The 13,871-nt window shown below is 42.4% G+C and overlaps 1 protein-coding gene across 2 annotated transcripts in view; it reads right to left on the reverse strand.

Annotated features, from left to right (window-relative positions):
• PLAA (phospholipase A2 activating protein) overlaps nt 1–13,668 on the reverse strand; it is a 49,087-nt gene extending 35,419 nt beyond the window's left edge. The window contains exon 1 of one of the 2 annotated variants that reach the window (XM_002742986.5): nt 13,389–13,668. In XM_002742986.5, the coding sequence (XP_002743032.1) occupies nt 13,389–13,537 (149 nt within the window). In that variant the 5' untranslated portion in view covers nt 13,538–13,668. Of the gene's footprint in view, nt 1–500; nt 729–13,388 lie in introns of those variants that run through there. The other variant, XM_054256899.2, reaches the window with a different exon arrangement.
• Nucleotides 13,669–13,871: the final 203 nt, after the last annotated feature.

Genomic DNA, 13,871 nt, shown 5'->3' on the forward strand with positions numbered 1-13,871 from the left:
AGGAGTTGGAAGCTGCAGAGCGCTGTGACCAAATTCATGAACAGCCACTGCATTCCAGCCTGGTCAACGTAGCAAAACCCCATCTTGAATTTTTTTTTTTTTTTTTTTTTGAGAATTAACTAGCTGTGTAGTTCCAGCTACCTGGGAGGCTGAGGCAAGATCTTTTGAGTCTGGGAGTTTGAGAATTAAGTGAGCTAAGACTGGACCATTGTACTCCTGTCTGGGCCAACAGAGTAAGACAGCACTTCTTTTTTTTTTTTTTAAATTGCATTTTAGGTTTTGGGGTACATGTGAAGAACATGCAAAATTGTTGCACAGGTACACACATGGCAGTGTGATGTGCTGCCTTCCTCCCCATCACCTATATCTGGCATTTCTCCCCATGCTATCTCTCCCCAACTCCCCACCCCCCACTGTCCCTCCCCTATTTCCCCCCAGCAGGGGAAAATATGTGATGCTCCCCTCCCTGTGTCCATGGGTTCTAATTGTTCAACACCCACCTATGAGTGAGAACAAGCAGTGTTTGATTTTCTGTTCTTGTGTAAGTTTGCTGAGAATGATGGTTTCCAGGTTCATCCATGTCCCTACAAAGGACAGGAACTCATCGTTTTTGATGGCTGCATAGTATTCCATGGTGTATATGTGCCACATTTTCCCTGACCATCTATCATCAATGGGCATTTGGGTTGGTTCCAGGTCTTTGCTATTGTAAACAGAAGACAGTACTCCTTTAAAAAAAAAAATTTTTTTTTTTCTTTTGAGACGGAGTTTCACTGTTGTTACCCAGGCTGGAGTACAATGGCACGATCTCGGCTCACTGCAACCTCTACCTACTGGGTTCAAGCAATTCTCCTGCCTCAGCCTCCCGAGTAGCTGGGACTACAGATGCGCACCATCATGCCCAGCTAATTTTTGGATTTTTAGTAGAGATGGGGTTTCACCATGTTGACTAGGATGGTCTCGATCTCTTGACCTCGTGATCTACCCGCCTCAGCCTACCAAAGTGCTGGGATTATAGGCGTGAGCCACCGCGCCCGGCCAAAAAAAAAAAAAATTTTTTTAAGTGAGGGAGTTTGTTGCCACCAGACCTCCCTGTAAGATATGCTTAAAGGAGCCTTCTTGCATAGTGAAATGAAAACACGCTTTACAGACTTGAAGCAATATGAAGAAATAAAAATCTCAGCCAGGTGTGGTGGCTCACCCCTGTAATCCCTGCACTTCGGGAGGCCAAGGTGGGTGGATCACCTGAGGTCGGGAGTTTGAGACCAGCCTGGCTAAGATGGTGAAACCCCGTCTGTACTAAAAAATACAAAAGTAGTTTAGTGTGGTGGCACACATCTGTAATCCCAGCTACTCAGGAGGCTGAGGCAGGAGAATTGCTTGAACCCAGGAAGCGGAGGTTGCAGTGAGCCAAGACTGAGCCATTGCACTCCAGCCTGGGTGACAAGAACAAACTCCGTCTCAAAAAAAAAAAAAAAAAAAAAGAGAAAGAAAGAAAGGAAAAGAAAGAAAGAAAAAAGAAAGAAAAAGAATAATGGTAAATACAACTAGTAATACTGTAATAGTGGTTTATAACTCTACTTTTGATATCTATATCATTTAAGAAACATTACATTTATAACAATTGGCCTAAAGGCTGATATTGTAACTTTGGTTTGTAACTCCAAATGTTTTCTACATAATTTGAAAAACTAACACATTTAAAATAATTATTACTTTATGATTTTTGGATAGAGTATATAGAGATGTAATTCTGTGACACCAACAAACAAAAGGGGTGAGGATGGAGCTATAAAGGAGAATTTTTGTATGTTATTGAAGTTAAATGTATACATTCAAATTAAAGGGTTACAACTTGAGGATATTAAATGTAATCCCCATGGTAAACACACACAAGAAATTAATAGAACATACACAAAAGAAATAGGTAAGGAATTTAAACATTTCCTTAAAAAATAAATCAGGCCAGGCGCAATGGCTCACACCTATAATCCCAGCACTTTGGGAGGCTGAGGTGGGTGGATCATGAGGTCAAGATTGAGACCATCCTGGTCAACATGGTGAAACCCCGTCTCTACTAAAAATACAAAAATTAGCTGGGCATGGTGGCACAGCCTGTCATCCCAGCTACTCGGGAGGCAGAGGCAGGAGAATTGCTTGAACCCAGGAAGCAGAGGTTACCATGAGCCAAGATCGTGCCATTGCACTCCAGCCTGGGTAACAAGAGTGAAACTCTGTCTCAAAATAAAAAAAATAAATATATCAACGAGGCCCTGAACGGTGGCTTATACCTATAATCCCAGCACTTTGGAAGGCTAAGGCAGGTGGATCACAAGGTCAGGAGTTTGAGACTAGCTTGACCAATATGGAGAAATCCCGTCTCTACTAAAAATAGAAAATTAGCCGGGTGTGGTGGTGGTGCCAGCCTGTAATCCCAGCTACTCAGGAGGCTGAGGCAGGATAATCGCTTGAAGCTGGGAGTCAGAGGTTACAGTGAGCTGAGCTTGCGCCACTACACTCTAGCCTGGGCGATGGAGTGAGAGTCTTTCTCAAAAAACAAACAAACATAAATGAACGAACAAACTAAATACAAAAGAAGACTAATGCAGGAGATGAGGGACCAAAAAAAAGAGAAAGTTTAAGGCATATAGAAAACAGACAGCAAAATGGTATCCATGATTACTTTAAATGTAAATGAATTAAACTCTCCAATCAAAAGACAGAGATTGGCAGAAACAATTTTAAAAAACATAATCTGGCCGGGCGCAGTGGCTCACGCCTGTAATCCCAGCACTTTGGGAGGCCGAGGTGGGTAGATCACGAGGTCAGCAGACCGAGACCATCCTGGACAACATGGTGAAACCCCGTCTCCACTAAAAAATACAAAAAAATTAGCTGGGCGTGGTGGCGCGTGCCTGTAATCCCAGCTACTCGGAAGGCTGAGGCAGGAGAATTGCCTGAACCCAGGAGGCGGAGGTTGCGTTGAGCCGAGATCGCGCCATTGCACTCCAGCCTGGGTAACAAGAGCGAAACTCCGTCTCAAAAAAAAAAAAAAAGGAAAAAACATAATCCAACTAGGTGCTGTTTATAAGAGACTCACTTTAGATCCAAAGTCACAAATTGTACTAAAAGTGATAGGATGAAACAGGATATTTCATGAAAACAGCAACAAAAGAAAGCAGGAGTAGCTACATTAATGTTAGACAAAATTGACCTTCAATCAAAACAATAAGACAAAGAAGCATATTATATATTAATGAAAAGTTCAGTACAGCAAGAAGATATAACAATTATAAATGTTTATGCACGTAATATATAAAACAAAAACTGACATAATTGGAGTAATATAGTTCTACAATAATAGTTGAAGACTTCAACTTCTCAAACTCAATAATGGATAGAATAACCAGACAAAAAACATGTAAGGAAATGAAGGACTTAAACAACAAAATAAATCAACTAGAACTAACAGACATACATAATATGCTATCCAAAAACAAAGATACCTGCTACAGAAAAAAAGTATGGCAACTGCTAGAAAAATTACAAATAAAATCACCATATGATCCAGCAAGTCCATTTCTGGGTATATTCCCAATAGAAATGAAAGCAGGATCTTAAAGACATATCTGTACAACCATACTCACAGTAGCATTATTCACAATAGCTAAAATGTGGCATCAACCTAAGTGTCCATCAATGGATGAAGAAATAAACAAAATGTAGTGTAAACATGAAATTTTACTTAGCCTTAAAAAGGAGGAAAATTCCGACTATGCTACAACAGGGAAGAACCTTGAGAACATTATGCTAAGTGAAATAAACCAGTTATAAAAAGACAAATAGGGGTGCAATGGCTCATGCCTGTAATCCCAGCATATAGAGGCCAAGACGGGCGGATCACCTGAGGTCGGGAGTTCAAGACCAGCACAGCCAACATGGAGAAACCCTGTCTCTACTAAAAATACAAAATTAGCTGGGCTTAGTGGCACATGCTTGTTATCCCAGCTACTTGGGAGGCTGAGGCAGGAGAATCGCTTGAACTGGAAGGCTGAGATCACGCCATTGCACTTCAGCCTAGGCAACAAGAGGGAAACTTTATCTCAAAAAAAAAAAAAAAAAGCGGGGGGAGGGGCCAGGCGCTGTGGCCCATACCTGTAATCCATTACTTTGGGAGGCCAAGGTGAGCCAATCACAAGGTCATGAGATCGAGACCATCCTGGCTAATACGGTGAAACCCCGTTTCTACTAAAGATACAAAAAATTAGCCAAGCATGATGGCAGGTGGCTGTAGTCTCAGCTACTCAGGAGGCTGAGGCAGGAATCGCTTGACCCTTGGAGGTGGAGGTTGCAGTGAGCTGAGATCGAGCCACTGCACTCCAGCCTGGGTGACAGAGCAAGACTCCATCCACACACACACACACACACACACAAGGCAAATACTGTATGATCCCACTTACATGTGGAACTTAGAGCTGTCCAAATCATGAGAGACATTAAAAAGAATGGTGGATGCCAGGGTCTGGGGGTGGAGAGAATAAAGATGGATGGTGGTGATGGTTACACATTATGAATATACTTAATACCATTGAACTGTACACTTAAAAATGATTAAGACGGCAAATTTTATGTTATGTGTATTTTACCACAATAAAAAAACTGAGAGTAAAAGAATTAGCAATACTATATACCTCTAGAAATGAGGACAAAAAGGCAGAAACAAAGACAAGAAAGACTAATCGAAAGTCTTCAGAATCAGAAGCGTAGGAACAGGCCTTCAGAGGAAAGTATCAGGAAGTAACCTGTTTCAACTGGTTCATTATAGGGGGTGCTGTTTTATTTTTTAATGTGCTTTTGAAACCATTTTATCAATAGGCCTAGAGGAAGTCAAAAGACAACATGTTTTTAAATCATGTAAATCACTAAATCCACCTACTATGTGTATCCCTTAGCACTTTATAGCATAGATGTTTGTGAGCATCTTCAGCAGCGGTCTGTGAAGTTCTTAATGGCAGAATCCAGATTCGGTTCTTTGTGTCTTCCCAAGTCCCTAGCACAATGTTTTACATGGTTAGCATTAAGTATTTCTTAAATTGATTTAAAAAAATACTTGGCTGGACATGGTGGCTCACACCTGTAATCCCAGCACTTTGGGAGGCCAAGGCAGGTGGATCATGAGGTCAGGAGATGGAGACCATTCTGGCCAACATGGTAAAACCCCATCTCTACTAAAAATACAAAATTAGCCCGGTGTGGTGGCTCACGCCTGTAGTCCCAGCAACTCAGGAGGCTGAGGCAGGAGAATCACTTGAATCCAGGAGGGGGAAGTGCAGTTAGCCGAGATTTCGCCACTGCACTCTAGTTGGCAACAGAGCAAGACTCCATCTCCAAAAAAACCTTAAGGTATGTATTAAGACCAGAAAAAAAAAGGGGGGGGGCGGCTACACAACCCAGCCAGACAACTGTCCTTCTAGCACTCAGCAAAAGTCTGAACCTTTTTCTTTAGAAAGGTGAAAATCTTTGAATGGGGGGACATAAGGATAGTTAAGTCTTAGAGTGTAAAGAACATGTATATTCCTACTAGAGCCCAAAACCACCAAAACAAAACTCTGGAAACCACACCCTCATCCTCTGGGCAGCAGATCAGCCAAATATAATGGCTCTACCAGATAACTGTACGGTAATACTCACAACCAGCAAGCCCCATCCAGGAGCACAGATCTCCCAGGAATGTCTTAATTCTCTACCCATAAGAGGGAGCACACAATAAAGATTATTAGACATCTGGGGAAAGCCTCCAGCATGAAATACAGTGATCAAAATAGAGACAAACCAACCTGGAGGAAAACAGACCATTAAGGAGAAAATAACTTAAAACTTTTACAAATTGTTATTATCATCCTTAGAGATATAAGATACTGCAACCATGAAGCAAGGACATAATTTCACAAAAAGTCAAGGCAACCTGCTAGAGATTATAGCCAAGGCAAAAAAAAGAAAGAGAAATTTAGAAAGCAAGTTCAATATCTGAATAAAAACAGTTTCACAAAAAAGAAGACAGAAAAAATAAAAGAGAAAGCAGCCAAAGAATCAAATAGTTAATTGAGGAAAATTTCCCAGACTTTATGGGACATGAATTTTCATATTAAAAGGGCCCACCAATGGCCTGGAACAATGGATAGAAGTAGACTGCCTTCCAGAAAGAAAAATCAGAATGACTTCAGACTTTTCAACAATAACACTGTAAGATGGAATACAATTCAGGAATAGTGTCACAATTTTGAAGGAAAATTACTTCAAAATTAGAATGCTACAACCATTCAAATTACCATTCCAGTAGCGAGACAAAATAACATCACTTTCAGACATGTAAGGTCTTAAAACATTTATTACTGACACACTATATTTCAGGAAGCTCCTAGAGGTAATGTTCCAATAAGGCAACAAAGAATAAAACCAACAAAGTAAAAGCTAAAGGATACTGACCATAAGAATCCAACACATGGGTTCAAAAAAGTTATTTTGGAAACAACAATGAAGGAAAACCCCAGGATTAGCTGTGCATCAGAGGCAGACAGAGCAGGTCAGAAAGTTTTCATTGTCAGGAAGAGGAAATTGTGAAATAGCCAATGTACCTAATTGCCTTAAGAGGCAATTCAGTAACAAAGAATTTGAAGTTCAATCAGTGATATATACATAGAAAATTAAGCAAATGAAACCAAAATAAAACATTAGCTACATGGAGATCACAAAATTGTTAAGGAAGAGTTATAGTTTATTCCACAGCTTAATTTATAAGAGAGCACAGAAAAGACGCATATCTGATGGGGTGAGTGGAAGGCAAAAAGATAGCTAAATAAATTCTCATATTCTACAGTAGAAACGAATAGATTATACCTAAAATAATCTATTAACATAGATTAATGTAATCAAATCCTATATCTGAAGATGTGTCTTCCGGTGGTCATTTTCAAAAAAGGCAACACTGCTGAAGTCTTATCTCACCTCTCCCCACCTGTAAGTCAACAACAGACTTGGGAAATGTAATTTGGTCAGAAGCTAGCTTAAAGAGGCCTGAAGTAGTCTGAAACAATGGCATGTTGCTGGCTCAGTTCAATGCCCAACCAACATTCTGAAGAGTGTTCAGAAGGTCCAGAGACTTTCTGGGTTTTGAGTGGGCTTTTGCAAAAGACTACGTACTCGGTTCAGTCTACTCTAAAACAGAACTATTTCTGCCTCCCTATAACTAAATTCCCCCATTCTCCCCAGTTTGTCCCTACATTTACTACCATGATCTAGAACCTTAACAACAACATATATGGAAAGCAGGAGTAAATTTCATTTATCACTTGGCTACATGGGAAAATAAATTTCGTTTACTACCTGGCTCCAAACATTTAGAGCATTTCATTAACTTTATTAATATGCTGTTATAAATTGGGTGTGGTGGCTCACACCTTTAATCTCAATACTTTAAAAGGCTGAGACAGGAGGATTGCTTAAGCCCAGGAGTTTGAGACCAGCCTGGGCAATCTAGTGAGTCCCCCTCTCTACAAAAATAAATACATAAAAATTAGCGGGACCTGGTGATTCTGGCCTGTAGTCCCAGCTACTAAGGAGGTTGAGATGGGAGGATTGCTTGAGCCCAGAAGCTTGAAGCTGCAGTGATCAGTGATCATGCCATTGCACTCCAGCCTGGGCAACAAAGCAAGACCCTGTATCAAAAAACCAAAATGACACAAATATACTATTATGGCCTGAATGTGTCCCCCAAAGTTCATGTGTTGGAGACAATCTTCAATGCAACAGTGTTCAGAAGTAGGACCTTTAAGAGGTGATAGATCAGGAGGGCTCTGCCCCCATGAATGGATTAATGTCATCAATGCAGGAGCTGGTTAGAGTGGCTTTGTTAAAAAAGCGAGTTTGGCCTCCCTCTGGCTCTTGCTCTCTGTGTGCTCTCTTGTCCTTCCACCATGGGAGGATACAGCAGCAAAGAGGCCCTCTCAAGATGCCAACACCTTTATACTGGACTTCCCAGCATCCAGAACTGTGAAAAATAAATTTCTTTTCTTTGTAAGTTATCCAGTCAGTGGTATTCTGCTATAGCAACACAAAAGAGAAGACACGTATCATGAAATAAAAATTGTCAATACGTCAGCCTCGAGGACACTTTTACAACACTTAAAGGTATGGGTGAAACACTTTAGTTGGCATGAATAACAGCTTAATTACCTAATGACTATGAAACACTCTAACCCTGGGGTAGCCAAGCTTTTGGCTTTCCTGGGCCACTGGAAAAAGAATTGTCTTTGGCCACACATAAAATACACTAATAATTATGACAGCTGATGAGCTTAAAAAAAAAAAAAAAAAACCAGGCCGGGCACGGTGGCTCACGCCTATAATCCCAGCAAATTGGGAGGCTGAGGCGGGTGGATCACGAGGTTGAGAGGTCGAGACCATCCTGGTCAACGAGGTGAAACCCCGTCTCTACTAAAAATACAAAAATTAGCTGGGCATGGTGCCACACGCCTGTAATCCCAGCTACTCGGGAGGGTGAGGCAGGAGAATTGCGTGAACCAAGAAGGTGGAGGTTGCGGTGAGCCAAGATCGTGCCATTGCACTCCAGTCTGGGTAATAACAGCGAAACTCTGTCTCAAAAACAACAACAACAACAAAAAATCACACAAAAAACCTTGTAATGTTTTAAGGTTTACGAATTTGTATTGGACCACAGAATGGACAAGTTTGCTAACCTATCCAGCTGGATATGAGAGGCTAAAGAATCTTATGTCACTAATTACCCACTAACTGACACTGTAACTGGCAAAATGCAAGTTCTTCATCAGCGTTAGATGAATAAATACAGGAATTAATTTTGAAAAACAAAAAGAAAATATCATGAGTTAAATGAAAAACAAAATCAGTTTTCAAACAGAGGATCAGGGCCGGGCATGGTAGCTAATGCTTGTAATCCCAGCACTTTGGGAGGCCGAGACAGGTGGATCACCTGAGGTCGGGAGTTCGAGATCAGGCTGGCCCAACATGCAAAACCCCGTCTCAGAAAAAAAAAAAAAAAAACAAATAGAGGATCAGTTCAGCCCAAAGTTCTTCAAGTTCCTGGTAACCATAACCACTCCAGTGATTAAACTCCTGTCAACCTAGTGCAGTCCTAAAAGTTGAATGACAGGATTCCACTATTAAAACAGGCATCCTTGATTATACTCCTTACTGCAGTGGTTATATTCTCCTGAGCTTATGCTTCTACTGGATTCAATTTTAAAGGCAAAAACTTAATAAGTGTTCTCAAATAAAAAGTTACATATTAGTGTTACTAAGTAGTTTTGGATATTATAGAATCTTTTCTTTTTTTTTTGTGGGGGGGAGGAAGGCAGGAAGGAAGGGAATAAGGATGGTAGGGAGGAAGGAAGGGAGGAAGCGGGGAGGGAGGGGAAGAAAGGAAATCAAGCAATGAAAGAGACATTGCCGACCTGGATCTAGAGGTTTACAAGTTGATTTCTTTTTTTTTGAGAGAAGAAAAGAAAAAAAAAATAAGTAAAGGAGAGGAAGAAAGAGGAAGAGAAAGAGGGAGAGTAAATGGAAATATTGCTTTATTTTGAAAAAAACTGGGTATTAATAATGGCCAATCAATGTTTCATTTAAACTAATGGGTAGGTGTGATGTGGTATTGACAAGAATGTCTGACATTCTTGACAAGAGAGCTCTATAAATATTTATTAAGTTTACTTGTTCCGTATCTGAGTTCGAGTCCTTGATATCCTTATTAATGTTCTGTCTCATTGAATCTAAGTCTCGTATCTGCGTGTTAGGATCGTTAGCTCTTGTTGATGCATTGATCCTTTTACCACTATATCTTTGTTGCTTTAAAATCTATTTTATCCGATACGAGAATTGCAACTCCTGCTTTTTATTTATTTATTATTTATTTTTGCTCTCCATTTGGTTGGTAAATCTTTCTCCATCCCTTTGTTTTGAGTCTTTGTGTATCCTTGCATGTGAAACAGGTCTGGATGTAACATGCCGTTGGGTTTTGGCTGTGTCTTTTGATTGAGAATTCAGTCAATTTAAATTTAGGGTTACTGCCATTTGATGTTGACTGGCTGTTTTATCCATTTGTTGGTGTAAATTCTTCTTTATGTTGGTGCTCTTTACTTTTTGGTGTATTTTTAGAAAGGCTAATACTGGTTGTTTCTTTCTGTGTGTAATGCTTCTTTCAGAAGCTCTTGTAAAGCAGGCCTGGTGGTAATAAAATCTCTGAGTTCTTGCTTGTTCATAAAAGATTTTATTTTTCCTTCAGTTGTGAAGCTTAGTTTGGCTGAATATGAAATTCAGGGCTGAAGGTTCTGTTCTTTGAGGATGTTGAATATTGGCCCCCACTCTCTTCTGGCCTGTAGAGTTTCTGCCGAGAGATCTGCTGTAAGTCTGATAGGCTTGCCTTTGTGGGTAATCTGACCTTTCTCTCTGGCTGCCCTTAGTATCCTCTCCTTCGTTTCAACCCTGGTGAATCTAACGATTATGTGCCTTGGGGTTGCTCTTCTTAAGGAATATCTTTGTGGTGTTCTCTGTATTACCTGGGGTTGAATGTTGACCTGCTTTGCTAGTTTAGGAAAATTTTCCTGAATAATATCCTGAAGGGTATTTTCCAGCTTGGATTCATTCTCTCTGTCGCATTCAGGTACACCTATCAAACGCAAATTTGGTCTTTTCACATAGTCCCACATTTCTTGGAGACTTTGCTCATTCCGTTTTATCCTTTTTTCTCTAATCTTTTCTTCACGTTTTATTTCATTAAGTTGGACTTTGACCTCTGATATCGCTTCTTCTGCTTGAACAATTCGAGTGTTTAAACCTGTGCATACTTCTCGGAGTTCCTGTATTATATTCTTCAGTTCCATTAATTCACTCATACTCCTCTCTAAGTTGTCTATTCTCAATAGGATTTCATCAAACCTTTTTTCAAAGTTCCTAGTTTCTTTACCTTGGGCTACAACATGTTCTTTTAACTCACCGAAGTTTCTTATTATCCATTCCTTGAAGAGTGATTCTGTCATCAGGAGGCGCTCGTTCTCCATCGAGCCTTGTTCCATTGTTGATGTGGAACTGTGATCATCTTTAGAGGGAGAGGCGTTCTGACTTTGAGTATTCTCAGCTTTTTTACGCTGGTTTCTTCCCGTCATTGTAAATTTATCCTCCTGTCGTCTTTGAAATTACCAACTTTCAGATTAGGTCTCTCGAGTGGACGTCCAGGTTGTTAGTTCCCAGGGCCAGAGCAGCGGCATTAAAACTGATGGTGCTTTTCTGCCCAGGATTCTCCTGTCGGGCTTCCTTCTTGTTTCCGTAGTAGGCGACTCTGCCTTCCCAGGGCTCCAAACCTCGGTCAGAAGGGGAACCGGGTCCCGTTTACTCTGCGCCGAGTGCTGCTGAGTCTAGGTGCCAGCGGAACCGCTGCGCTGACCATGAGAGTTGCCCTGGCGACTCGTGTGTTTCCACCACTGGGGGGATCTTCTGCTCCGTGAGCGAACAGACTTTGTCTGAAAGTGTGGCGTCCTCTAGTTCTCCGTGCCTTCCCTGAGAGCTGCAATCCCGGGATGTTAGCAATCGGCCATCTTGGATCGTTCGGATATTATAGAATCTTAGAAGAGATCTTTAGAGATCACCTCATTAAATTCAATACAGGAATCTGTTCTATACTATCCCTACTCTAGTGGAACATCTTGTGTTAATTATACTACTTCAAAAGCCTCCAAACAAACCTACTTCTACACTTACCCCTTCCCAATCTATTCTCTACCATCAGCTAGCAGAAACTTCTCAATACAGAAAGCAGATCATGTTGCTCCCTGCTTGAAACTATTTGAAGGCTTCCATCTGCGAACTCCATAACCTGGCTCTTGCCAGCCTCAAATACCTGCCCTCACCTCACAGCTAATTCCCTCCTGTTTGCTCCCCCGAGTCCTTTCCAATTCAACCCTCCCCATTTGCTCTTCCAAGACCAGCTCCATCCATCTCATGCTTCATGTCAGCTTTAAACAAACGACTTCCAGAAAGGCTTCCTTTACTATCTCTCGCCACAAAATTCTTAACTGTATGTTTTCTTTATAGGCCAGTTTTTATGTATTGGTTTGTTTTTTAATCTATCTTCCCCATCAGATTGTAAGAAAGCTCCAGAAACACTGGCAACTTGTCTGTCTTTATTCCTCTCCAGTATCCCAAGCAAATAGGAGGCGCTCAATAGTTATCGCATATGGTGACTCAATTCTGAAATCCCTAGTGATGAGAGATCTACTAAATCACAAAACAACTAACCTCCATTTTTCCTTCTTTGAACTAGTATTTGTCTTCTACGTCTTTTTTTTTTTTTTTTTGAGACGGAGTTTCGCTCTTGTTACCCAGGCTGGAGTGCAATGGCGCCATCTCGGCTCAACGCAACCTCCGCCTCCTGGGTTCAAACAATTCTCCTGCCTCAGCCTCCCGAGTAGCTGGGACTACAGGCGTGCGCCACCATGCCCAGCTAATTTTTGTATTTTTAGTAGAGACGGGGTTTCACCATGTTGACTAGGATGGTCTCGATCTCTTGACCTCGTGATCCACCCGCCTCGGCCTCCCAAAGTGCTGGGATTACAGGCATGAGCCACCGCGCCCGGCCCTGTCTTCTAGGTCTTAAACATCCTGCTTCAACCAGCCAAATCAGGACCGAACCTGTGAACTTGATAGGGACCGATTCCTAACTTTTTTTTTTTGATTCATGAACCCTTCTGATAAATCCTTGGAAAGCAATGGATGCTCCCTCTCCTCAAGAAACAGCACATGCACAGCAACAAAACATCCGAGAGGTTTCACTCCCTCCTCTCAAGACCGGCACAGACCAGACTAAAATTCTAAACTGAAGGAGAAGAGGATTCAGCAACGCAATTTCTAAAAACTAAAATCTTCAAAAATTAAATTTTAGAGACGACTATGGAGCATCTTCGGAAAAAAAAAAAAAAGGAGGACATGTCAGATGCCTTCACACTATCTCACTTCGGAAGGTGCAACTAGAATCAGTAAATTTTCAAGTCTAAAAGAAATTTGGGAGATAATCGTCCAAAAACTGAAGCCCCAAAAGGTAAGAGACTCGTTTGTGGTCAAGTTAGCCCAAAAAGGCAGGTCTTTGGTCCCCCAACCCGGTGCTCTTTCCACATAAATTTCGACCGTTTCTTACACCGTGAGCCCAGAGTTCCAGGAGTCTGAAAATTGGAAGGGAGCGGAGAGCAGAGGGAAGGCTTGAGGGAGAGGGAGACAGCAAGATTGACAGGGAGGGGTCACTCTCTTCCCACTCTCCGGGAAGCGTCCAACACAGCCGGGGCAACCCGACGCCCAGCGCTCACCTGTCTGGGACCCAGAGGCGGGTGGTGCGGTCTCGGGACACCGACACAAAGGCCCCCGGAGGATAGGGGCAGCACACCAGGCCCCGTACGTCCAGCTCATGGCCCCGGAGCGAGCAGCTCAGCCGGTACCTGGTGCCGCCGCTCGTCATGACCAGTGTCTGTCGGGCGCCCGGTGCCCGGGCACTGCGCGAGACCAGTCCGCAAGGGAGACTCGGCGAGCGCCGGGCCTTGGCAGGAGAACCGCCAGTAGGTAAGCGGCGGCCGGAGACCGGAAGAGCCCAAGAGCCGGTACGGAAGGGCGGCTGAGAAGGGGCGCGCCGAACGGGCCGAGTGACACAGCAAGCCTGACAGGCACACCGGAATTCATCATCGGCCTCAGCCCGCCATGACGCAAAGTGTGCGCGTCCCGGCCGCCGAGGCCGATGGGGAGCTAAGCTCGCTTCCCTGCTGGGCTCAGGACTCCCCGCAGAGGAAGAGAAAACA

The sequence above is a fragment of the Callithrix jacchus genome, chromosome 1 (genome assembly GCF_049354715.1).
Source record: "Callithrix jacchus isolate 240 chromosome 1, calJac240_pri, whole genome shotgun sequence".
Classification (NCBI taxonomy): Eukaryota; Metazoa; Chordata; class Mammalia; order Primates; family Cebidae; genus Callithrix; species Callithrix jacchus.